The sequence below is a fragment of the Dipodomys spectabilis genome, unplaced genomic scaffold (assembly GCF_019054845.1).
Source record: "Dipodomys spectabilis isolate Male_0828 unplaced genomic scaffold, ASM1905484v1 ptg000147l, whole genome shotgun sequence".
NCBI classification, from domain to species: domain Eukaryota; kingdom Metazoa; phylum Chordata; class Mammalia; order Rodentia; family Heteromyidae; genus Dipodomys; species Dipodomys spectabilis.
Genome location: NW_024870824.1, coordinates 3,875,717 through 3,901,796, shown reverse-complemented (window position 1 = coordinate 3,901,796; position 26,080 = coordinate 3,875,717). Strand labels below are relative to the sequence as shown.

At 38.2% G+C, this 26,080-nt stretch overlaps 1 protein-coding gene across 1 annotated transcript in view; it reads right to left on the bottom strand.

Annotated features, from left to right (window-relative positions):
* The window catches only part of Camk4 (calcium/calmodulin dependent protein kinase IV), a 212,878-nt gene that overhangs the window by 15,114 nt on the left and 171,684 nt on the right, over window positions 1-26,080 (bottom strand). Inside the window, exons 6-7 of the mRNA XM_042691927.1 lie at window positions 19,324-19,414; window positions 16,792-16,866 (exon numbers count right to left, since the gene is read on the bottom strand). Coding sequence (XP_042547861.1) covers window positions 16,792-16,866; window positions 19,324-19,414 — 166 coding nt within the window. The remainder of the gene's footprint in view (window positions 1-16,791; window positions 16,867-19,323; window positions 19,415-26,080) is intronic.

Sequence of the window (26,080 nt, the reverse complement as noted above, 5' to 3'; positions counted from 1 at the left end):
GTGTGTGTGTTTGTGTGTGTGCGCGCATGTGCTGGTACTGGGACTTGAACTCAGAGCCCCGGGCACTGTCCATCAACTTTTAAATAAAAAAAAATTGATTGTAAAGGTGATGAAGAGGGGGTTACAGTTACATAAGGTAAAGAGTAAACACTGTTACCCTCTTCCTCCCACTTACCACACCCCAATTCCCCTCCCCACCAAGTTGTAAAGTTCATTTCCAACATAGTGTGTACTGAGTATCATTGTTGCATTAGTTTATCCTTTGTCCTGAGGTTTCTGTGATTCCTCTTACCTTCCATGGATCAGATAAGCTTATATACAACAAGACAAAGGGTACAACAAACCAAAATAGAAAGAAAAATAGAAAAAAACTGATTATAGGACATAATAAGAATCTCTTTTCCAATTCTTAGAGTTCATGTTGACACCCTTCATTATATGGTCCTATGCACTTAGGGATTGGGCTATTGTGATCCCCTGCTAAGAATAGCATAGACATCTTTTAGTTATTACAAATGAGGGAAACCATGAAACCTATTATTTCTTTGGGCCTGGCTTGCTTTGCTTAATATAATTTTTTCCAGATCTGTTCATTTCCTTATAAATAGGGCAATGCCATTCTTTCTAATGGAAGTATAGAACTCCATTGTGTGTGTGTGTGTGTGTGTGTGTGTGTGTGTCCATTCATCTACTGAGGGACATCTGTGTTGGTTTCATATCTTAGCTATAGTAAATAATTCTGCAATGAACATGGTTGTGCTGGTAGCTTTAGTGTGGCCTTGTTTGGGGTCATTTGAATAATGCCCAGGAGCGGGATTGTTGGGTCATAGGGGAGCTCTATATTTAGTCTTTTGAGGAATCTTCATACTACTTTCTAGAGTGGTTGAACAAGTTTATACTCCCACCAACAGTGGAATAGCATTCTCCATTAGCTTTTTTACTCAAGATTGGCTTTCTACTATCTGAGTCATTGCTCAATTTTCAGCTTTTTGCTGGTTAGAGTTAAGAGTCTCACATTCTTTCCTGCCTGGGCTGGTTTTGAACCACTATCCTCAGATCTCAACCATCTAAGTAGCTAGTATTACAGATGTGAGCCACCACACATAGCTAGCCCTTTTGTTCTGGAGCCATCCTCTCACTAACCACTGCTTCAGCTAATCTCAAACTCAAGATTCTTCTTCCTCTCCTTCTCAAGTACCTAGGATTTTAAGTATGAGCTACCAGGCCCCATGCCAGGCCAGAAGATTTCCTTTCCATACCTTTCCTTTTCTTTCTTCTTCTTTTTTTTTTTTTTTTTTTTTTTTAAAGAAAGTAAGTTTTCAAGGGATCCAGTGTCCTCACAGGTGATTCTATTAATTTGTAGAAAATATATGATACACAAGGCCCAAGGTCTTGGGTTAGATGCCTAGCACCAAATGCATGTGCACACATAAATTATCGATAAGCATTTACTGATTTTTCCAGCTTCCTTCTAAGTGAGTCAAGGTAATCTTCCACTTCATAAAGTTACCTTATCACTCATGGTACTCCTAATCAAACATTAATGTTACAAAACACCCATGATACCCTCTACTCCTATCTCCACCACAGTCTAAATTGGTTGAATGGTCCCAGAATTGATGAGATACCAGGCATTTCCCTTCAAAAAACAATTTAAACTGACTATAAAAATTCTACTAAAATTAAAAATTTATAATATTTACTAGCCTACTACCTAACCATAGAATAATGTTTTTTTGTACTTTAAAAATAAAATGGTGGCACCATTGAAGCAACTAGAAGTTTGAAGGTTCATTTAGAGATGGTATTCAATTCTTATTTTATCAAATAAAATCACTATAACCAGTTCTGGAAATGGCCCTAACATGAAAAGCACCAGTATGACCTATGACACACTCACAGGAACCACTGGTGTTAGACTGCCCCTCTTTTCCTTAAGCATTAGGGATAAAAAGCAAAGGGTGATGGGAGTCACTGCCTTTCCTTCTCATTTCAGCAGTGCCTTAGGTGATCCCTTTCCTACTTAGTGAGTTGAAACTGCAGAGTGGCATTCATTATCAGAGACTTTGAAAGCCACGGTTAGTTCTTCAGTAAAATGAATCTGAAGTGGATCAAGATGAGTAAAATCAACAGGCTGCTCCATTCATTCATTAACTATGCCATTAAGCACCTGCTGTGTGACTGGCATGGTGCTAGAGGTTGCAGAGAAGTCCCTGCCATCTTATGCTTATGGTTTGGTTGAGAGGTCAATGTTAATTACAAAAAGAGATAAACAAAACCAAACACACAAAGAGATGTAAAATGAAGACTACAAGTGCTTGGGGAGGCAGTGTCTTTCATGGACTGTTGACCTGGTAAAGGCTTAGCAAACATGAACAGAGGAAGCAAAGTTTGCAAAGAGATGTGAAGACCCTGGAGAAACCACACAACGGAGCAGAGGGCAATGGTTGAGGAGAGAGACTAGAGCATTTTAAGTGGAGATGGCACCTCCTAATGAAGGAGCAGGAAGTGCTTGAGGAACTAAGATGTGTGTAGCTGAAGCATCATGGTCCAGGCACACAGTGAGGTCCAGGTAAACCAGGCAGAGAGGCTTGATTGCGAACCAAATAGTCAGGGCTTTTGTGTGTGGGGGGGGGAGGTGGGGAGGGATTCTATGGGCATCTAATAGCCTGATCTGACTTTCCCCGCCTACTCTTCCTGCCAGAGTTGAAAGGAAAAGCACTGTCTTGAGTTGAGGGAGTTTTCTGGGGCTATAAAAATCCACTACATCTTTATCCTGGCATCTGCTGTCTAGAAACTTTGCCTCTGGGTAAAAAACAGTGTGGAGGAGATGGGAGGCAGAAAGAGGAGATGTATTTGGGAGAGCACAGGTACAGTACTTGTGAACTCTATTCCCTACCTCAGTTTCTAACGTGGCCCTCTGGGCAGAAGCTGGAAGTGGCAGCAATGCCCACAGCTGAATAGCATCAACTGAATGCTTTCTTTTGCATGTGCCCCATGCTAGGCTACCCCATTTGCCAGGAGAGTACATTAACTGCGTAAAATTTGGGGCTTAAATTTTTTTTTTTTTATCTTTTTTTTCTGCTATGGCCACAGATGAGTAAGGTAATGCCCCAAGTAGGTATGGTAAGTGGCATGGTAACTGGTGAAGTTTAAGCTCAGTCTCAAAGCACTTGTTGAGGGAGAGTTGCCTGTAGCAATAACCTTGTTGCTTTCTGCCTAGCATTCCATGTGTGCCTCACTGTGTAAGCTTGAAGGGCTCTGTCACATTAATCATGTTTGACTTGGAGTGGAGAAGAAAAAGAAAATGTCAGAAGGAAGTTTTAATACACAAGTGATACTCTGTATATCCTCAATCATTCTTTCCATTCTCCAGTGGGCCTGAGTGTTGACACTGCAGACATCAGTCAATCTGACTCCTACTTCATGCTTTCCATTTAAGCTGTTAAAAACTCTGCCTTGCCACAAGAATTGTGTGATTTTTCTCTTTGTATAAATTATACAGAAAGATATAGTCTGTTTTCCTTACCTTACTTTTTATTTAAAAAAATTATACCCTGAAGAGAAAAATCAAAGACTTAAGAATGCCTTTCAGAAGAGCAAAGTGAAAACACAAGTCATTTTTGTTAACCTGTAATTTTTCTTTCTTCTGGTTCTATGGTGTCCTCCTCCCGTCTTGAGGTAATCAAGATTTTCTCCAGATCTGAATCAGACTGGCTTTTCTGATCACATCACAATTGTGATGGATGCTGGTTTCAAAGGAACATTAACTGGTGAAAAGTTGTCATTCATTTCTTGTAGGAGGTGTTTGAGTATAAACAGATAATCCCTAATCATCCCAACACTGGCATTACAGAAGACCCTTGTCTATATAAAGAGAAGCAAGCATAAGGTAATAGATGTACAGTTTAATCTCTGTCCCATAAGTGAAGTATGGAAAAGGCTGTGCTTTCCCCTAAGAACTTCATAAACTTTCTGACTGGTGGTTAGCAATAATAATTCTTTTGAAACTTTTTCATTTTTACTTCATGCATGTATTTTCTGTAGCAACAGTTGGAAATGGAACATTCTGTGCCCAAATAACACATTTGAAGCACATCTTCTTCCCATGTGCTGTTCATCAATCACCTCTTCCTTTGACCTCTTTTCCTCCTATCATTTCATCCCCACAGATATAATAATAGAACCGAATCCCCACACAGCTGTTAATTCTCTGGCATGTAGGCTTTGTTCTTGAAGTAGGGTCTCCTAGCTATATAGCAGTTAGCGTTAGAAAATGATTTATGTTGTCATTTGATGTGTCACTATACATAAAAAGCTCTCTCCAAGGGGAAGAGTACAGATGAATGAAGAGGAGAATGATAGGTGAATACTGTCATAATATTTAATAAACTCAAACAAAAATGGAATCAGGTAACTTTAAGAGATGGTTGGGTTGGAAGAGATGAGTGAGAATGAATAGGGGTGACACAGATTAAGATGTATTGTGCTCATAAATGGACATGTTGAATTGAAACCCTTTTCTAAAAGAAAATAAAAAATAAAGTAAAAAATAAGATGGGAAAAACGTAAAAGGCTATCTCTAAACTCAAAGAGAAACAAGTAGCAAGAGGATGATGTTGGTGGCCACCTCTTCCAACTCAAGAGTTATCAACTTCCTCAGGCCAAATTATACTCAGCACTTATTTTAGTAAGTAGTTGGCTACAGCCATCCAATAGTTTACATACCCAGAACATATAGATAAGCCTTTGTCTTCTTTACTATTTATCGATTGAGTGAGATTCAAGTGAAAGGACCATACATCATCTCTCCTTTCTGATAGTCGTGGCTCCTGGCAGTATTTTGCAAATACATCCCAAGCCCGAGAGGCTGCCCCTTCCATGGCTGACAGGCCCACTTGTATTGTTTTGAATGGTGGACTCCAAACCTGTGCCCTTCCTCCAGAGCTCCCTCTTCAATTGTACATTTTATAAATGAATGAAGTGGTTCTTTCTCTCTTGCTTCCTGGTGGTTGTCTCCTTTTGTGACTTGTGGATGCCCAAGGGTCTCATGACTTGCCACAGAACTCCAGACGTCCCTTGTTCTGACCCACATGTGTCTCCACTTAAGATACCTAACAGGCATAGCCACATTAACAAGTCCAAATCTGAAAAGTTAACCCTACGGCAGCAAATGGTAACTGTATTCTTATGGGTATTCTCTCTCCTTACTCTCCACTAGTCATTGCACTGCAACCAAACAACTTCTTGGCTGGACCTGATACTCAGGTGCTCTCCCGCCTCAGATTGGTGTTCCTTGTCCCTGGGAAAATGGGGATGATTTTTCCCTAGGGATCCATGGGACTTGTTCTCTTCCTTACAGATTCCAAGTCTTTTTTTTTTCTTTCAGATATTCTATTTTCTGAGCACTCATTTCAAATGACAACCTACTCTCTTTTGCCAACTTTATATTACTTTATAGGAATGACCACCTCTTTCTGTGCAATTTACATATTTATTAGTTGTACTCTCTCACTAAGGTATTCTATCCTTAAGAAACAGATGTTGATTTTTTTGGCTTTCTTGGCTGTTGATTACTAAATATTTAGTTCCATCAGGAAGTGCCTGGGCATCAGAAAAGTACAATGACTATTTCAAAAATGGACTAAGGACTAAATATCTATATGACTTAAGCTCCTTGGAGTATATTTTATTTGGTCAGTATCAAGCCAGTATAAAGATCTAAAGGAATTAATTTTTCTCCAAGCTTCAAACTTCTAATTCAGCTTAAGATAGTCTCATACCCAGCCTGCAGATTCCCTATGCTCTCCAAGGTCAAGATCAAGAAGAGCTGTGGATGCCATCTCCTTGACATCCTTTGTGTGTACCCAGCCCCACTTTCCTGTAGCTGGCATTATTCATTGGAATCAGATTCGGTAACAAATTATAGCTTTGGGATATCACTGACCTCAAGATGATAAAAACTCTGTGGTCAGAGAGGGGGTGGACTGGGGAGGGGGCACCCTTTTACATGTGCTTGCTTAGCATGCTCTGTCTTTCTGCCTTTCTCCTTCTATTGCCCACATGCCCCATGGGAACTCTATGAGACACACTAGCTGGTCTAAAGGAAGTTACAGGCAGCCAAGTTGACATTTTATTATGCATTTAATTCATCTCCAGTATTTTTAAGGTTCATTGTAAAAATGGAAGTCACCTCTGTGGGTGAGATTATGCCTTCCTTGGTTAGATTAACAGTAATAAATAGTTCCTTACATTTCATCCTTGCTATTTATCCTTTAGCGTGACTACAAACTATATTTATTAAGAACCTTTGCTGAAAGCTTCTAATTTAGATTCTTAGATTTTCTTTGTTTAAATTTTCCTTCATTTTTCATATTAGTGTTTTTTAGAAGAAAATGTATTTATTTGTTAACTTTCTGTTTTGTTGAGAAATCTCTTCTATTCAATTGTAAGCTATTTAAAATTTGCCTTCAATTTTTACATAGTGAACTCAGTGGGTTATTTAAAAAGTACAATATAGAAGCCCCTGGGGTTGGCACTATATCATGATTTGGCACTAGTGAAAACATATGATTTGCTTTATGGTGCTGTATGCTCGTGGAAAAGTGTTTTTATTTTTATTTTTAGCAGTATTTAAAGAAATTCTATACATTGGATTTTTTTTCTTTTAGAGGTCTTGAATACAGGGCCTCATGAAAGCCCTAAATGATGCTATTCATATGATATATTCAAGTATTAGATATTAGTATTAGTAATCTCTATGAGAAATTTTCTCATCTAAAAATATTTTAGGTTTTTGGATCCTTGAAAAAGCTCTATATGTGGGGTGTATGTGTGTGTGTGTGTGTGTGTGTGTGTGTGTGTGTGTGTGTGTGTGTGTGTGTGTATGTTTGAGTGCGTTTGTGTGTATCTGTGGGAGAGAATGGGCGATTCTGCTTTTTAAACTGTTAAATACTAAACTAAAATTTCATCCTTTTGATTCTGACTATAAAAGTATTAAAAACTTGTACTTCAACTTCTATGAAGTTGAATTCCTTGGTGAAGCCTGCCAGAGTACCAAATGTACTTGAAAGCGCTCATTGCCCTCCGTAAGTAAAACATAAAGAAACGAGCTCCAGGCACACAGGCTATGAGTAATCAGATGTTAAAATGAACTCAAAGGACCTCAGCACAGGTCCTGTGCCATTCAGAGCCTGATTTTTTAAATCCTGCTATTTCCAATATCGTGGGTAAAGATTCTACATAGTTCCATATTTACCTAGAAAAATACCAACAAAAGTAGTATTTGGAAATCCAGTTGAATCTTTAAAAGGTTGTATTCAATTTCTCTCTTTCTCTGTGTGTGTGTGTGTGTGTGTGTGTGTGTGTGTGTGTGTTGGTGCAGGTACTGAGGTTTGAACTCAGGGCCTTGGCCCTCTATCACTTGGGCTACAGCTCCACTTTTTGCCTTTTGATGGTTAATTGGAGATAAAAGTCTCATGGACTTTTTTGTCCAGGCTGGCTTTGAACTGTGATCGTCTGATCTCAGCCTGCTGAGTAGCTAGAATTTCAGGTGTGAGCCACCAGGACCTGGATGTTTTACCTTACAAATAAATTATCCTTAAGCAGTTGTGCAAAAGGGGTTTAATTTAACATGTCAGTTTATGAGTATAATGCATCTTGATTAGTGTCACATCTTTCATTGTTTTCCATCTCTCCTAACCCCATGTATTTTACATTTTTAAAAGTCTCTATTTCAGAAACCAAATTTTATATTCAGTAGGTTTAAAAATCTAGAAAAGTATCATAAAACAATAAATTTTATTTATTTATTTATTTATTTATTATGGTTAGAGTTGAAGACAAATTTTAAAATGGGCCTTCTAGTTCAAAACAAAAGCAATGTGTCAGATGATGGCATTTCAAAGACCTCCAACTCTATTCCCCCCAAATTCCTTACAATACTATTAGAAGGGAAAAATTAGAAAAATTGAAGGTGCTGAATGAAACAGATACTTTCTCATAGTAATTAAAATGATACCAACAATTATAATAATAGTGACAACAAAATTACTTGTTATTTTTTTTCAGTGCCAGGGATCAAATCCAGAACCTTTTACATGCCTGGCAAGTGCTTTGTCATTAATCCACCTTCTTGCTCTACAATGACCTTTATAACTCCTATCATTTATTGCATGTATTATATATGTATATATGTGTATATATATTATATATATTATATATTACCAGGGTTCTGCTAACAACTTCACTACATCATCTTAGTTGTGTCTCACTGTAGCCCTATGAAACATGTGTTATCATTCTAGTGCAGGTGAGAGATTTAGAAAGTTTCATTCGTGTATTTAAGGTAAAGCTTCTAGGAGGATGCAACTTGTGACTCCAAAGCCTAGTAGAGTATGAGTCATTAACAACTGTGGAGAGAACTATCAGTAATCCTGCCTGTAAGCAACAGACAAATGGCCAAAATGTAGCTCGTTCACTCCTCTAGCCAACCCAACCTCCAACTCAGTGGGGAAGGCAGATTATAAAAGACCTCAACATACCTTAGCAGGAATGGGAACTATGTATGCGATTGTAATATCAGGTTACTGACATTCACTTTTTTGTTGTTGTTGTTGTCAGTCTGGCTTGAACTCTGGGCTACTGGTTGCTGTCCTCAGCTCTTGAGTTCAAGGCTAGTGCTCTACCACTTGGGCCACATGGCCACTTCTGGCTTTTGCTGTTTATGTGGTACTGAGGAAGCAAACCCAGGGACTCATGCATGTGAGACAAGCACTCTATCACTGAGCCACCTTCCCAGCCCACTGACATTCAATTTTAAGAGTCCATCATTATCTGCCAATCGTTTAGGTCTTATCATTCACGTGTATTTTTCAGGGCTTCCTGCCATTGGCACTTTCATCCTGTACTTCACATGCAATTGATAACACTGTTCCTCTACCACCTCCATTTATTATTGCTGATCTTTTTCTTACAGCACTTTCATTTATAATTGCTGATCAGAATGGCAGAATTTGTTGGTTAGTAAGCAATGTGCTGCCAATGCTGAGACAGCCCTAGTCAGAATGTTTAGAATAGTGTATCTCCCTCTTCTGGAATTCCTAGGATATTATTTAGAAATAGTACCTGCAGACTCTAAGCGCAGAGATCTGTAAATATACTATCAGCTTATTCTTTAGGTGTTAGTCATTAGCTTTCATTTATGTTTGAATAGAAGCCCAATATATATTTGCCATTATTAAATCAGAAAATAATGAGACCTGGCATATATTTAAAGAAAATAAATTTTTAACAGTTCCTGGGCTCAGGAAATGGACTATGAATAACCACATAAGTAGAAACATGAGATATGAACCTACACAGTTCAATTAAGCAAGCTTATGGATAAATTAGGTAATTGGTATTAGTCATATCTAAATGTACTGTATATATACATATATATATATACATATATATATATATATATATATATATATATATGAATGTATAAATACAAAACCTACACACACCTTCCCCATGTATCTCCTAACCACTATTACCATTTTGGCTTCTTTTCTACTTTTCTGTGGTGGCCTTCAGCGGTTCCCGCTCAGTTATACTGAAGCACAGTACAACAGTTAGCAATTGGGAATCTCTTCAAAGCCAACCTCCTCATGGCCAAGTTTAGAATACTGGCCATGATTTTATTTGTCTAGGCCTAAAACTTTAATTTGGAAGCCCGAAATTTGGTTTGGGCTATCTACATTTCCTAGGCAACAACGAGGATTTTCTTAGACACAAAGCAAGCTGTGACTCCTTGGCAATTCATTTATAGGAAACCCTCTCTTTTTAGGATCCTGTGGCAAAGGTTCTCTGAAAGAGATCAAGTAGGAAGGTAGTTTTTCCTTTTTTCTTTCCTGACAGGTGACAGAGGGGTTAACATACATACTCACTCTCAGAAGATGTCATTTGAAAGTCTTCTATCCAAAGTAGAGACTAGACTCAGTGCACACAAGGCCTGGCTGTGGAGGTGCCTGAACTTACAACAATCAACCAGAAGAGCTCACGCCTTTCCTCTCGTCAGTTACGTGGGCTCAGACACCTTTCTAGGCTAAAAAGTCTCAGTATTATAAATATTAAACCATTTTTAAAGCCATATTTTTATAGCTTTAACATCATTATAATAATAACTTTTATCCTAATGGAGACAGTCTCTCTTGATATTAGTTAATTTTTAATGATAAGGGGCATACTTTAAACCCTCTTTATCTGGCCCGTATGTCATGGGAGGCAAGCAATGCCTGGTGGCAAGCAATGAGGGGCCACTCCAATAGCAGAGAGCCCCGCCTAAAACATTCAGAGGAAGAGATCCTAACCTGCTTGTGCTACCTGCCTAGCCTTTCCCTCAAAAAGCCCACTGAAAATGAAGGTCTGGGTTTTAACCTTGCTCTGCTCTTGTCTTCTGTCACACAGTACCTGCTTTTAGGTTTAGTACATGTGAGCATGATAAACTTTTGGGTAGTACTAGGATTTGAAGTTGGGGCCTTATGCTTGCTAAGAAAGTACTTTATCACTTTCTGAACTATGCTGTCAGTTCTTTTTGCTTTAGTGATTTTTTTTTTTTAAAGACATGGTCTTTTTTTTTGCCATGGCTCATCTCAGATCGCAACTTCCTATCTAAGTTTAAATGAGTAGCTGAGATAATGGACATGGGCCACACTCTGGGATTTGTTGAGATATGAGTCTTTTAAACTATTTTGTCCAGGCTGACCTTAAGCCATGATTCTCCCAAACTCTGCCTACCTAGTCGTTGGAATTATAGACATGAACCCCCTCACCCAACCCTGTAAAATAAGACTCAGGACAAACTCATATATGGTGAGGAAGGAAGAGGTGAGGATTTTGGGTAATCCTTAAAGGAGGATTTAGATCACTTTTGAATGTTCTAAGTTTCACAGGACATTGATTAATTGACTGATTGATGGATTATGCCATTACTGCGGCTTGAACTCCAGGCCTCATGTTCTTGCTTACCATTTTTTTTTGCTCAAGGCTGGTATTCTATCACTTGAGCTACACCTCCACTTCCAAATTTTTTTTTTTCCTGGTTAATTGGAGATAAGGATCTTGAGATTTTTTTTCTGTCCAAGCTGGCTTGGAACTGTGATCCTTAGATCTCAGACTCCTGAGCATCTACAATGATCGTTGTAAGCCATTGGTACCCAGCACTAAATATTTATTTTATACGGAAATTTTGTTGCATTCAAAATCTTGTAGCCTCAGGCCTAACTTACTCACTTTCTGTTTTTAGTCACTGGAACTTCTGTTCTCTCTGTTACTAAGCAGAAGTGTTCCTTTAAAATCCTGCCCTCTCTGCCGGTGCTAACACCTGTAATCCTCGCTATTAGGAGGCTGAAATCTAGGAAGACTGTGGTTTTGAAGCCAGTTCAGTTAGCAAAGTCCGTAAGACTCAGCTCCAAACTAACTGGCAAAAAGCTGGCAGAAGTGGCAGAGTACCAGCCGAGCAAAGGCAGGCTGAGCAAGTGTGAAGCTCTGAGTTCAAACTCCGGTACTAACCAAACAAGTAAAGAAAAAAGAAAGAAAGAAAAAGTGAAAGAAAGAAGGAAAGAAAGAGAGAGAGAAGAAGGAAGGAAGAAAAAGGAAAAAGAAATCCTGCCCTCTTTAATCTTACTTTGAAGTAACATTTCTGTGTATTTCCACTGGGTCAAGAATGTGTGTGAATAAATATATGTATATATATATTCATTTATAATACAACTTGAACTTTATTTTGTATTATTGACTTTACTCATTTTTGCTTTTCAGGCCTATATTATAGTTATTCCACGTGCGTGTCCCGAACTTTGGCATGCCTAAGACATTCCTCAGTCTTCTAGACTTCCTGCAAATAGATCTCAGAGGAAAGCAGTCTATTTGAGCCCCTCTCCCTCAGGCTTCTTGGCTGCTTTCACCTCCTTTTCTTCCATTACCGCAAGTCACTTCTTCCTGAGGAGCTGCTCTGATAGCAGAGCAGAAGGATTATGGTATATCGTATACACTCCTGACCACTCAGCAGCCTCTTCTTCTATCATGCAGGCTCTAAGGTGATAGGCATATCTGCAGGACCATTACAATAATAAACAGCACAAATATCCATTGCAAGATAACATTATTTATAAATGAGTGTTGTTTATGTGAGGGACAAGATATTAATGTTTTTATAATCATATTATACGTAAAATTAATTGGAGTAGATCAAATAGGCTACACAAAGAGAAGCTACTTAAGGGGTTAACAGTATACATGTATAATTTTCTGTCATGAGAAAGGTAAAAAAAAAGAGGGCTGGAGATATGGCTCTAGTGATACAGTGCCTGCCCAGCAAGCATGAAGTCCTCTGGTCAATCCTCAGTATAACAATTACATAAAAAGGTAGAAAAAAAACATTAACATTAACTTTCTTTCTTTTTTTTTTTTTAAAAGTTGATGTTAGATGAAATGAACCCCAAGATAAGTCTTCAGATGTTTTCTTCTTTTTTGCGATTGTTTCTAACATTAGCTTTCTGATTTGTCTGTTCTCTTTATATCTCTCCCCCTCTCAAATATATCTGTTATGTTATATACCATTATCTAGATTTATAAAACACAGGCTTTGATTTCAAAATACTGTCTCATTAAAAACCTTTGTCAGATCCCATTACCTACCTCACACTCACAATTTCTTAACCTAATGCACAGGTTCCTTGAAACTATGTTCCATGCTGCTCTTTTGTATCTATCTGTTCCTTCATCTACAGGGACTCAGTGTTCCAGTTGAGAATGACAAAGGGCCAAAGAGACTCTGATGCAGCTGCTGCCACTCCTCCATGACTCTGCTCTTCCTGTGCCCACTAACAAGGACACCCCGTGCTTGCCTCTCTACTTGAACTCCTACCTGTAACCAGCTCAAAGGCCTCTCCTTTGGAAGATGTCTCTAGCCAGGACTCACAGTTCCCTTCCTTCTGTTCCCCCGAGCTTTTGACTCAGATAAGTTGAGAACTCATCACACTGATTTACTTTGTCTAGGACTTTCTCTTCTACTCCATGAAATCTAGGAAGAGCAAGGCAATAGTGTGTTTATCTTGTAGCCTTCAGGGATTAACATGGAGAATGTCAGATACTCAGTGATTCATTTTTATCTATGAATGACTCATTCTTTCACAGAAAGACCATTTTGTAGTGCTGTAAGAAAGAACTGCTCTCATCATGATTATTCAAAAGGCTGCTGCTACTGCTGCTATGTGTAAGTCACAGAAGGGACTCTAAAGGACACTAAAGGAGTCCCTTCTATTAGAGTAAACTAAAGTTTACTAATAAACTAATTTAGTTTACTATCTTTTTGATCTATCCATTCCAGAGCTGTTCAGTTCTTAGGAAATTGTTTCAATCTATCCCAATCTCTTAGGACATCTCTTAGATATCAGAAAATAATTACTAAATTGTCCATCATCTTTCTTTGTGTGAGAGCTCTTTAATTCATTTATTAATCATTCCTCAGTTCTCACTCTTTCAATCTTCCTGTTGGTTGGTCAGCAATGTGTGACAATTGATGGGCAATTGTGTTGGGCACATAGTACTAAATTTAGGTTCCCCTCATAGTCTTAGAGACCTGGAGGCAGGAAAAAATACAGATGTAGCATGAACTACAGATAGAAAACTTATATAGCAGGAGAGAAGTTTCATGGAAAGATGATCAGAGCACAGCTCTAAGGAAAACCAAATAAAACAAAGGAGTGCCTAGAGCAAGCAGAGTAGTACAATGGCTTGTACATTTCCTTGTAAACCGTGGGATTCTTGCTTCCTAAGTCTGACAGAGGCAATGAGTTGTCTAACCGAACACCATCGTTATTATTAAAGTGCTGTGGAACAAACATAAGACCTTAGACATAGTAGACAAAGAACTCTGCTACTACTGAGAAATATTTCCAGTCCCCATCCTCAGTCTTACATGATCTGAGTGGTCTTCATCACCTCAGAATTCTTTTGAAATAAAATAAAATCTTTTCTAAGGAGATGGATTTAGGAGGTGGGACCTCTGGGACATGATTAACTCATGAGGGTGGACCCCTTATGTATGAGGTTAGTGCCTTACAACACTGGCCCAAGAGAAGCCAGTAACTTATTCACCAGCACTGGCTATAGCTAGACTTCTACTATGAGAGAAATCAACTTCTGCCATGTCTAAGGCAGTTATCTTGATTTTTCTGAACTTAACTATTAACTGACAAACTACTATTGGCTCAATGAATTGAAGATGCAGAACAAGACTACTTGGTACAGTATAAAGATTTAACAGAAAGAATACCCCATTCTGCACAATTGTTGAATTTATGAAAAATAAAGTTGTAAGCATTTTAAATTCACCAGAGAAAGGAATTCACTGATAGAAAAAGTTAAGATTTGGAGCCGGGCGCTGGTGGCTCACGCCTGTAATCCTAGCTACTCAGGAGGCTGAGATCTGAGGATCGCGGTTCAAAGCCAGCCCGGGCAAGAAAGACCCTGAGACTCCTATCTCCAATAAACCACCAGAAAACCGGAAGTGGCACTGTAGCTCAAGTGGTAGAGCGCTCGCCTTGAGCTGAACAGCTGAGGGACAGCGCCCAGGCACAGAGTTCAAGCCCCACGGCCGACCAAAAAAATAAATAAATAAAATAAAAATTAAAATTAAAAAAAAAAAGAAAAAGTTAAGATTTGGGTATTAACATGTAGACACTAACAACTAGATGTGGTATCTCAGTCACTTAAGCTCTCTGGATATTAGTGAAACAAGAATGCTATCAAGTGAAGTGTAGAGGTTCTTCTACCATTACAATTCCATGGATATAACGATACATTTGCTTTAAAGGATATTTTATTGTAGTTTATTCGATTTGCTTTCTATGTTAGTACCGTTCTTTTCTATCTGGTTGTAAGACTAGTGATGCTTATACAAGAACAGGCCCAGCAACTCCAAATACCTTTCTTTTCTTGCACTTCCCCAGTAGCCTTTTCACAAGATCTCTTACAATGCTGTTTCTGGGTGTATGCCTCTTCCTCTGTAGGTTAGAAGCTTCTAGGATGCAGAAAACTAATCTCCCTGGTGGCATGCGGTGGCCTGACTATACAGGAGGTGACGAATAAATGTTTTTTTTGTAGAGATGAATAAGAGGAAGAGTTGTATAAAGAAGCTTGATTCTAGAAGAAAAGTTGATGTATAGCTTGACATATGATTTCTTTTTTCGAATAATCTAGATTAGGATTGGATTGATTTGTGGAATATTCATTCACCACCACATTTTTAGGAATTCTGGGTAATATCTATGTGCAAGGTTTCATTTTTTTAGCTTTCAGGTTATAGCTTGATTAATTTAGCCATGAATAAAAAGGCTAAAGGCTTTTGTTTGTCTCTGAATCATGCACTACAACCCTCACTTATTTCTGGGAGATCAGCAAGAGGATGTAGGAAGCCTAAAGGTTAGGGGAACTCTTAGAGGGAACCCCTACTTTAAGCTCTCTTCTTACTGGGGTTAAGCCAGAGACCCAGAGAAGATACAGGGTAACAAGACTTCCTCAAAACTAGATTTTTTTTTTTTTTTGGAAGTGGCACTGTAGCTCAAGTGGTAGAGCGCTCGCCTTGAGCTGAAGAGCTGAGGGACAGCGCCCAGGCCCAGAGTTCAAGCCCCACGACCGACCAAAAAAAAAAAAACAACTAGATTTTTTTTTAAAAAGGTGTCTTTTTCAGTTCCAGCTCCGTACAGGAAATATCAGGCTGATAGCAGAGACAATACTGATAGCCAGAAGTCCCTGGCCTCTGGAGCCAAAACAGACTTACGTTGTAGCACGCTAAAATCATGGGGTCCCACAGCTAGACCACTTCACAACTATTCCTATTTTTTTTTTCAGTGTCATCCATGGAAATTCTAACACTGCAATGAGGGAGGTGAGGAAAACAGATAGAATGACTCTTCAGTTTGGTGTTTGGGATGAAGTTGTAAATGAGTCCAATTTTAAAATTTTACGTTTTAGGTCATTTCCCTCCTCCTTTCTCCCATTTCCCAACCTGGTATCAATGCTTGAACTCAGAATATTTACACTCTTCCTGGGCTTGCTTATTCGCAGCTGGCGCTCTGCCACTAGAGCCATGCCTCCAGCCCAACTTTTTGCTGGTCAATTGGAGCTGACATCTCATGCACATTTTGCCTAGGCTGTCTTCAAATGTCTGTTCTCCAGATCTCAGCCTTCTGAGTAGCTAGGATGACAGGCAGGAGCCATCAGCTCCCACTGTTATTTTTTTCTTGTTGGTACAATGAGCCACCACAGGCAGAGACAGGCCTTTGTGGCTTGGGGGGCCTGGTAACCCTAGGTGCCACTCCATTTCTCTGCTGTTTCGGATGCCATCTGAACTAGTGTACCCATTCTCCTCTGACATCCTCCCAAGGAAAAGCAATGAAGAAAAATGACAAAGGGCTCATGGCTTTAATTCCAGGCATGGACTCTGCTGTACCACTGCCTTCTTCCCTGGTGGCTTGCCACTTCTCAGTGGGCACCAGAGTAGTTCTTGCATGACAGATATTCTAACAGACAAGTCCAAAATCCAGCATCTTGGGGCCCTTTGAGAAGACCCAGGAGTGGTCTGAGTATGTTTGATCCATGCCTCTGTCATCAAGAGTCACATCAAACATCAAGCATTTGTAAACAGAAACATTAGAAGTTAAAATTAAAGAACCAGATTGAATAAGTAGATTGAGTATACAGATGTCAGTGAAGGGAAAACACATTAGTAAAGAGCCATACCGCAATACCCCGGGGTTCCACAAACTGTCTTCATGAGCACTTGGTGTTCCACGATTTTAGAGAGTCCAAAGTCAGCTGTGATCACAAGAGAAGAATTTAGTGAAGCAAGTCTTTCCTCAGCTTTTATAAATACTTCTGACTTTCACAATTAAGCTCACTTATTTGTTTGCTTTTGTATTTGATGGAGGAGGGTGGCTATGGGAAGTGACAGGACACCTGGGAGGAAGTGGAAGTAACTCAAGCATTTCTTTAAAGTGGAGAAAAAAATATGACTTCCAAGTACCTTGCAAGATGAGTTTATATTTAATCATTGCTCTTTCCCCGATATTAGTAGATAGAGATACTCTTTCTTTTTTTAAAAAATAATTTTTTATTGAGATAAAGTGATGACATAAATTTCACAGTACTGTGGGATAGTGATACTTAAAGTCACAAACACATTTAACCTTCACAAGGCAAACTGTCATTATCATGGTCTATAAAGTTTGTGAAATCTATAAACTTTGACAATACAATTATTTCTTCCAAATCGGGTGATATGCACATTTATTTCCTTTTGCTTAGTTTAAGCCGTTCCCTCTTTCCTGCTCATTCCCTAGCTCCCACAGCTCTTCTTTAGTTGCTTAGTTCATTTTCATCCATGTCCAGTGCAGCTAATGGACCCCTCTGTTGTATTTTTCTGCTGTTTTCTTCTGATTCTGTGACCTCCTCCTAGCTTCCCTCAGATGAGGTACTCTTTCTTAAAGTCATGATTACAATAGCCATGCTTTGTCTGAAGTTATTAATTCTGACATTCATATGACAATAAGTCAGTGTAAGGAGCAGTATGACTTAGTGACATAACTTAAGATCTTTTATTCACTGGTAGAAAGAAAAAAAATTATATTTTTCCATGAATAGCATGGAAATAAACAGGTGTGGAAAGGCTTATTCTGGCTGAATGGAAATAATATCTTATATTTGACAGATAGGATGTTTATACTTATGGGATGAATGTAAGACCTTTTTGGGGGAGAGCAAAAGGTCATTTTTATTGATTCCTTTGAGGTGAATTACCTATGTAAAATATTATCCAAGTTGCTACTGTTGTGATCTATTGCTGGAAACATCAGGAAACTGCTCAAGGCCATTCTTCAAGAGAGGTAGGTGCAGAATGAATTCATTTTAGACTTCAAAGATGAACCTACATTTCCACAAGGTGCCTGATCCTTATCAGCAGAAGCAGCAGGCTACCCTTCAGAAAGCAAGGCTCTTCTACCTAAATTAGTATCTATCCATCCATTTAAAGAAATTTCTTTAAGGATCAAGTCTTTGAAAGTGATGTCAAAGGAAATTGAAACTCCCCGCTGTCCACAGCCTTTCAGAAGTGATTATGAGAACAAGCCAGCGTCCCAGCAGGATTCTTAGGCTTTTTTTCCCCCTTCAGATTCTCGCATTCATAAAGCACATTCTGTTGTCTGAGCTCTTCCTTTACAGAACAACTTAATTCTCCAAGGTGTTAGCGCTTTTAAATGCAGTGAGCACATCAGCTTAACATGATGAAAGCACTGGGGCAATGCACTTGAGAGGATTTAACATGCATTCTGCCAAGGATGGAATTTCATTCATTTAAAATGATTAAACTGGAAATGAATAGTTGACCTGGAAGTATATAGAAGGTACACTATGTACTTAATATATTTTTCTCCCAAGATGCTGATTTTAGGTTTTCTTCGAGTTGATTAGAATTCCCCAAAGTTCATATTAGTCATTTTTCAAATTGCTTCTTGAGGGGGCGGAATAAAAGAGGTTTTCAGAGTCAATAGATTTTTTTTTAGAAAAAAAAAAAAAAACCGCAACTTTGTGGTATACAAGATGACATGTACCTGTACAGGAATAATTTTTAAAAGTTTTGGGAAATCTTGCAGGAATTGAAATTTTGTTTAATTTTTATAATTGCATTTCTTAATTGATTATAATTGCATTTCTTAATTAATAGTACCTCTGAAAGCCATTCACAACCCTTCCCACCCCCCAAAAAGAGGAATTATTCATGGTTAACAAGAAAGCAATGCCCCTAGAGATCACTTTTTGGGAAATAAAGACCTTAATTTACCTCAATTCATATAAGCAAGTAACTCCAAAGCTATATTCATCAATATACCAAGTATTTTGCCTCAAAAATTTTCATTATCTAAGATTAAGCTCCAAATAATTTGTAGATTAAAAGTCAATAGCCCCAAAGAAGTGCTAGTTTTTCTGTCATTTCTTCACTCTACATTTAAGTATAAAACACAAAGTTGTTTTCTGAGGTCCTCATCATGGCTAAGTGCTATCTTTCATTTATCCAGCCAGAAACAGAGCACTAACTTCTCGTCCTTATTTCCATGTTAACATTCTAGGAAAGAGCACAAACTTCCAAGATAGTGCATGCAGAATATTCTAAGAAATTGGACAGAGGAAAAATTGGATGGAGCTATAGATAAAAATTCCACACAACAAATTTCTTCTACTATGGAGAATGGAGTCATGAAACATGAGGAATGTTCTCACCGATTTTGAGTGGTGCATCTGGGGCTGGAGTTGCATAGAGAAGATTCTCTGGTTTGAGATCACGGTGGACAATGCCATTTTCATGTAGGTACTGCGTAGGAATGAGGAAACATCTGTGTAATTCTGTTTCAATATCCATATCTGAGACTTATCATAATCTTACATTTTATTATGCTATTCAAGAACACATACATTATGAACTCAAAATGTTTCAAAGGTCAACCTGTCTTAATCTACACACTTTAACAAATAGCTTATGAGGTAGCTCAGTTGTAGACCATTTTGTCTAGCATGCAGAACAAGCCAAATCAAATAACTAAACCAATCCAAAACAACTGTTTAGCAGACAGCAGAACATAAATGTAATTTAAGGTTTTTTTGTTTTTAATTATCAGTTCCCAGGATGAAATATTTGCTCATCAGTGAATATCAGAGCTCTCTTTAGGCACGGTGCCATACTGGATGGAATTGGCTAGTTCTTACTACAAAAATGTCAAGATATTAATGTATTGAAATTTGTCTAGTTTATATCTGAAATGCATATAGTATGTAAGAAACTTACAACTACAGGAAATAGTTCATAATTAGTGTTTGAACAGTTAGATGTGTGCAGCTATGACATATAAAAAGTACTTGTTCAGAAACTTTAAAACAGTAATAAGCATTTTTGGATAAAAGAATTCTTTTCCTAAGACAAAAATGACTGAGTAGACTGATGCTTCATAGCTGTGCAAATTTCATTGACTTCTAGCTTCTGTATATAGCCTATGTAAAAATCACAGAGATTGACTTAGAAAATCTAACCATACTGTTACAAATGAGGGGAAAATGGCTTCAGGTTATGATAAAACAGTTTTGATATCACAGACATTCTGAGAGGTCTACATTATCAGACTGCACTATGAAAGCATCTGTTATACAGCACCTGAAGACATGCAAAAGAAATTAAAAATGGAATAATCAACATATGTCCTTTTATTTTCAAACTAGACTTTGAAGTATATGTCTAAAGTCATTGAACACTAATCTTGTCACTTAATGATCAGTGTACATGAAGAAGAGTAAAAGAAAACATTTTGGGAACAAAATGCCCTCTATATGGTCAAAGGGAAAATGTGCATGGGAAAAATGTGACATTATCTAATACTGAATATTATTTAATACAGCTAATAAAGAAATAGCTGGTTTTAAAAACATTATAATGATATTGCTGATTATAAACATGTATTATTTAAATCATGAGAATTTAACATAGATAAAAGAACTGGAGAAAATAGACATACTAACTGGCTATTATAAAATAAGCCAATCATCAATAAACTAAGCAAAAGGAAAGTAAGGAATTAGAATAACAACTTAAGTGACAATTTGAGAAAGAAAACCCAATAATTTAAGAATTTATACGAGTTATGTTAGTCTAATAATTTAGTTGAGTCAAAACTAATAAATCTGAGTAGAAGTACCTAAACACTAAAGCTTATCTTGACAAATGGGAACCACTAATAAAGAAACTGGAAGAACAAATAAGGAGGTGTGCTCAACTCAGTGCAAACATTAAGGGGTGAATTGTTTCAGTATTACAGCCTCAGTCTCAATCAAAAACTGACATAAGAAATGAACACTAATATTCATATTCTTTTGAAAATATTTTTAAATGAACAATTTTATGAGAAACACTTAGGGGCTATCTATTCAAGTGTGCCCCAAACCAGCCAGGTCCAAAGAAACATAGGTCCCATGGTTTCCCTTATTTGCAATATCTAGTATATGTCTGGGACAAGCAGAAAAGGTCAGATAAGGTGATGTTAGGGAAATGAACCCTAAGATATGTATTCAAATGTCTTTTTTCTTTGCTTTGATTTTTTTTAATTTTAATTTTAATTTTTTGTGAACATACTGTACAGAGGGGTTACAATTACATGGGCAAGATAATGCATACATTTCTTATCAAGCATTGCAGCCTCCTCCTTTGTTTACCCTTCACATCCCTTCCCAGCCCCCCCCACCCCGCACCAATGTTGTAAAGTTCGTTTTCGACATGATAACTTGTACTTCTCATCCCCCAACAACAAATCCTCAAAGAAACAACTGCTCAATAAATAAGTGGGCTAAAGACTTGAAGAGAAACTTCTCTGAAGAAGAAAGAAGGATGGCCAATAGACACATGAAGAAATGCTCAACCTCCTTAGCCATAAAAGAAATGCAAATCAAAACAACATTGAGATACCACCTCACTCCAGTTAGAATGGCAAAAATCAAGAACTCTAACAACAACAGATGCTGGAGGGGATGTGGACAGAAGGGAACCTTACTGCATTGTTGGTGGGAGTGTAAACTTGTTCAACCACTTTGGAAAGCAGTATGGAGGTTCCTGAAAAGACTTCACATAGAGCTCCCCAATGACCCAGCAATCCCACTTTTGGGCATTTACCCAAATGTTTACAAACAAGACCACACTAAAGCTACCAGCACAACTATGTTTATTGCAGCATTATTTACCATAGCTAAGATATGGAACCAACCCAGATGCCCCTCAGTAGGTGAATGGATCAAGAAAATGTGGTATATATACACAATGGAATTCTATGCCTCCATCAGAAAGAATGACATTGCTTCATTTGTTAGGAAATGGAAAGACTTCAAATGTCTTTTTTCTTTCATGCGATTGTTTCTGACACATTTATAAGATTATTTCTTATTTGCTTTGTATGTCCCTCCCTCACAGTATAACCCTTGCTCTCACTGTATTTGATATCGGTATAAGTTGTGGAGGGGAAGGGGAAAAACAAATCGTTTAAATAGGGATACAGGTGGACCCATTGCAACAATGAGATGTACAAGTCGTTATGTCGAAAACAAACTTCACATAAAGGTTTGAGGTGTCTAAATGTGGGGGCATCTTCTCCAAAGATCTCCCCTTCCACAGCTTTGTCCTAAGCTGCTGGATTGCCTGCCACACTTCTGAGACAGCTGTTTGACCTGCTCTACCATCTTTCCTGTCAGTAGGGAAGAAAGAAGATGGGAGTAAAAGAAAATTGCTGGTGGGGGGAGGATTGGGTGGGGGAGGGATGGGAAGGGATGGAAAGGGGAAACAAAGGAAGAGGCTACAATGCTTGATAAGAAATGTACTTATTATCTTGCCCATGTAATTGTAACTCCTCTGTATTTTCACAATTAAAAAAAAAAGTATACTAAAAAAAAAAAAAAAAGAAAGAAAAGAAAAGTACAAGCTGGGCACCAGTGGCTCATGCCTGTAATCCTAGCCATTTAGGATGCTGAGATCTGAGGATCATGGTTCAAAGCCAACCTGGGCAGGAAAGTCTGTGAGACTCTTATCTCCAATTAACTGCCACAAAACTGAAAGTGGCACTTGGCTCAAGTGGTAGAGCGTTCGCCTTGAGTTGAAGGCTCAAGAGCAGTGCCCAAGCCCAGAGGTCAAGCCCCATGACAAAAAAAGAAAGGAAGAAAGGAAGAAAGGAAGGAAGGAAGGAAGGAAGGAAGGAAGGAAGGAAGGAAGGAAGGAAGGAAGGAAGGAAGGAAGGAAGGAAGGAAGGAAGAAAGGAAGGAAAGAAAAGTACAAACTAGCCTAAAGCAAAATGGATGCAGATGTAATAGGGTACTTGCCTAGCAAGTAATAAGCCCCTGAGTTTAAACCTCAGTTCTGCCAATCCCCTCTCCCTGCACCCCCCAAAAACCCTCCACCTAAAAATGTATATGGTTCCTAAATTAAGTATGCATTAAAGTAGGATGCACTATTGAAAAGGAAAAAAAGAGGGGAACCCCCACATGTATTTTATCACTTAGGTTTTGTTTTTTGAAAACGTAATCATGACAAGCTCAAACTGTCTTTGAAAGAGACAAAGAAAATATGGCTACTCTGAATTCAGGGGGTGTCTAGACATGTAATTAAACTCTCTGTATGGTCCTAACAAAACCTGTGTCATTGTGTAATGAAAGCTACTACATAGTAATTTAGTTTAATTACAGCTATGCTGTGTTCGATGGGCTGTGTGTGGTTAATTGATCATGTCTCAGGAGTTGGTAGGAGGAAGTTTGAATCTCTAAAAAATCCAACAGGATGAAGAAATAGCAGTCATTGCAGAGAGAAAAACAATGTTCTGGTTACAGTTTTCCTATTGGGAAGAAAAATGAAGCGGCACACATTTGCCTTTTGCTATTGATGAAAATTTATAAACAATATACACGAATTTAAAGAACGTAAAGGTGAGTATGCCATTTTATCAGCTTTGAGGACCTGCCATCTGCATTTTCTGTGTCCTGGACCTTGACTTCTATTTTCTACTGGTTTCAAGATCACCTGTAGAATAGATTAAAAAAAACAAACCAGCTCCAGTGACCTGATGAGGGTCTGTAGAAAGCCTTGATCCACATTGCTTTCCAGCACCAGAGGTATATGGATGTCAGGCAAAGGAGCCAGGTTCTGGGCCTCCAGCATCCTTTCAGCCAGTCAGCCATAATTCCACTCCCAGTGATTTGTTTTCCTTTGTTTTTTTTTGTGTGTTTCCTTTGCTACTGCTCTGTGTTCTCTATGGACATGATTACATTTGTCTTTTCATGACCACGCACATTTGCATATTTAGATCATCTTCCTAAACCCTACATGAACTTAAGCTAGCCTTGATTTAAAAACAGAAATGAGTACCTTTAAGATGTCTACCAACTGAAGTCTAATTTATTTAGTGTGAAAATGAAAGGTCCTTCATTATGCACACCCAATTTGTGACTGTACTCCTCCTAGAGCAATTCTTGCTCTGGACAAGGTACAAGTGGCACTCGAAGTCACGCTGCACACATTCCCACCCGGCTTCCACACAAATCATCCTTCCTGTGCCAAACTTTAGTTTCAGGAGATTCTGAAAACACTATTTTCTACATCTACACTCTTCCAGAATTTGCCACTCCTTTTTCACCTCGTGTTGGAGTCTAATTCTCTTTCCCTTGAACCTGTGTGTGTGTGTATCTGTGTGTGTGTTATAACTTGCTAATAATGGACAGAACTGTCAAGGAAGCAAAGTGACTTTCAGGTTAAGATCATAAGTCCATGCAGCTTTTCTACCATGCTTGTTACTTAGTTTGTGTGTAGTGGGAGGGGGTGGGGGGTGGGTATCCCTGAACTGCAATGCAAATTCCTTGTCTTAAGGTTGCTGTGAAGCACAATGTAAAAGCCAAATGTGGTTGTGACAGACAACCTGGATAAACAAGCCAAGTGTGGTTTTTCCATGTGACAGTCCCCCTGAGGCCTCACGGCACATTTATACCAGATACATGAGAGGAAACCACTCTACGTGAGTCCTTCTTCCAGCCATCAGATCCTCTTAGCTCCAGCTCCAGATATCATGGAGTAGAGATAGCCATCATTCCCACTAGGTCCTATCTGAAGTTTTGACCCAAAGAATGGGTAAGTATGACAAAATGGTTGCTTTAAGCCATAGTGGAGGTGGGAGTTTAATTTGTAAACAGAGCAACAGCAATTAGAAACTGTATAACCCAGATAATACAATAATGCAATCTTCTTCCAATCCCACAGCAAAACGAATCCTCCCCTCTCCCTTCCACAGCATGTCCTTCACATCCCAGGTGCATTATTCTGATGCTACCATAGTTACCTGTGGGCCTGTCAATCAAAACAAAAAACATGTCCTTTGAGAGCAGGGTTTGTCTTATTTACTTTTCACCCTTGGATTTAAACACAAGGACTGGTATGTAGTATGTGTGAAAAGAAGAAAACAAATGACCAAAATTATAGACTGAATTAGACTTTACAGTTAATACCAATGAATACCAAGGAAGACAGACTTCATTTGGAATTGTAGCATACTTACACTTAATAAATATGTTTGTTAAACAAAAAAAAAATGGTGAGATCATCTAAGCTGGGACAGAGGCTCTAGGTCCATTTCAGTTCATAAACTGAATGGCTCTGTGTTCGAGAAGCTTGGGAAACTTGATTCCTTTTATTCTTGGTTTAGGCACTACTAGTATCTGCTTTTGGTCAGTGACACACATTGATCAGCTCTATTTAGCAGTGAACAAATTCACTCTAGCATTGTAGGTCCATCCATTAGTGAGGAGTGATTATCTTGTTTTGTTTGTCTGATGAAGACACTAACCATTTCCCTGCATTTCTGAAAGCCATTTTCTTTGTGTTTAAAATTCCAGGTCTCTGTATCTTTCTCCCAGTGCCTTGACAATGACATTCTACCAGCTCTGCAGCATTTCAGATGATAGACTTGCTGCCATTCTATTTCTTTTTTCTATTTCAATTTTTATTCTTTTTTCTTTGTTTTCAGTTAAAAGATGGAATATAATGCTCCTGTATCCTCTTCATGTCACTTATGATGAGATTTGTAAAGATGCTTATCTCTGTTGCTTTGTAAGTTTCATCAAATTTGGAAAATTATTTATTTAAAAATAATTCTATATCTATATAGAATTCTATATCCCATCATTCTTCATTTACTCTAAGTGTACATATTGAGATTGTTCCATAGCTTACTGATGCTCTGTCCATTTTTCATCTTCTGTCTCAGTGTCTCACCTGGCATAGATTTTAGATGCTGTATCTTCAAGATCACTAGGGTTTTGTTTCTTAACTATCTAGTATGCTGTTAATTATGTGCAATATATTTTTCATCTTGGATGTGAAACTTATGTAAAGATTTTCATCTCTAGATACTTGATTTTGCTCTTTTAAAAATATCTTCTGCTGGGCATTGGTGGCTCACGCCTGTAATCC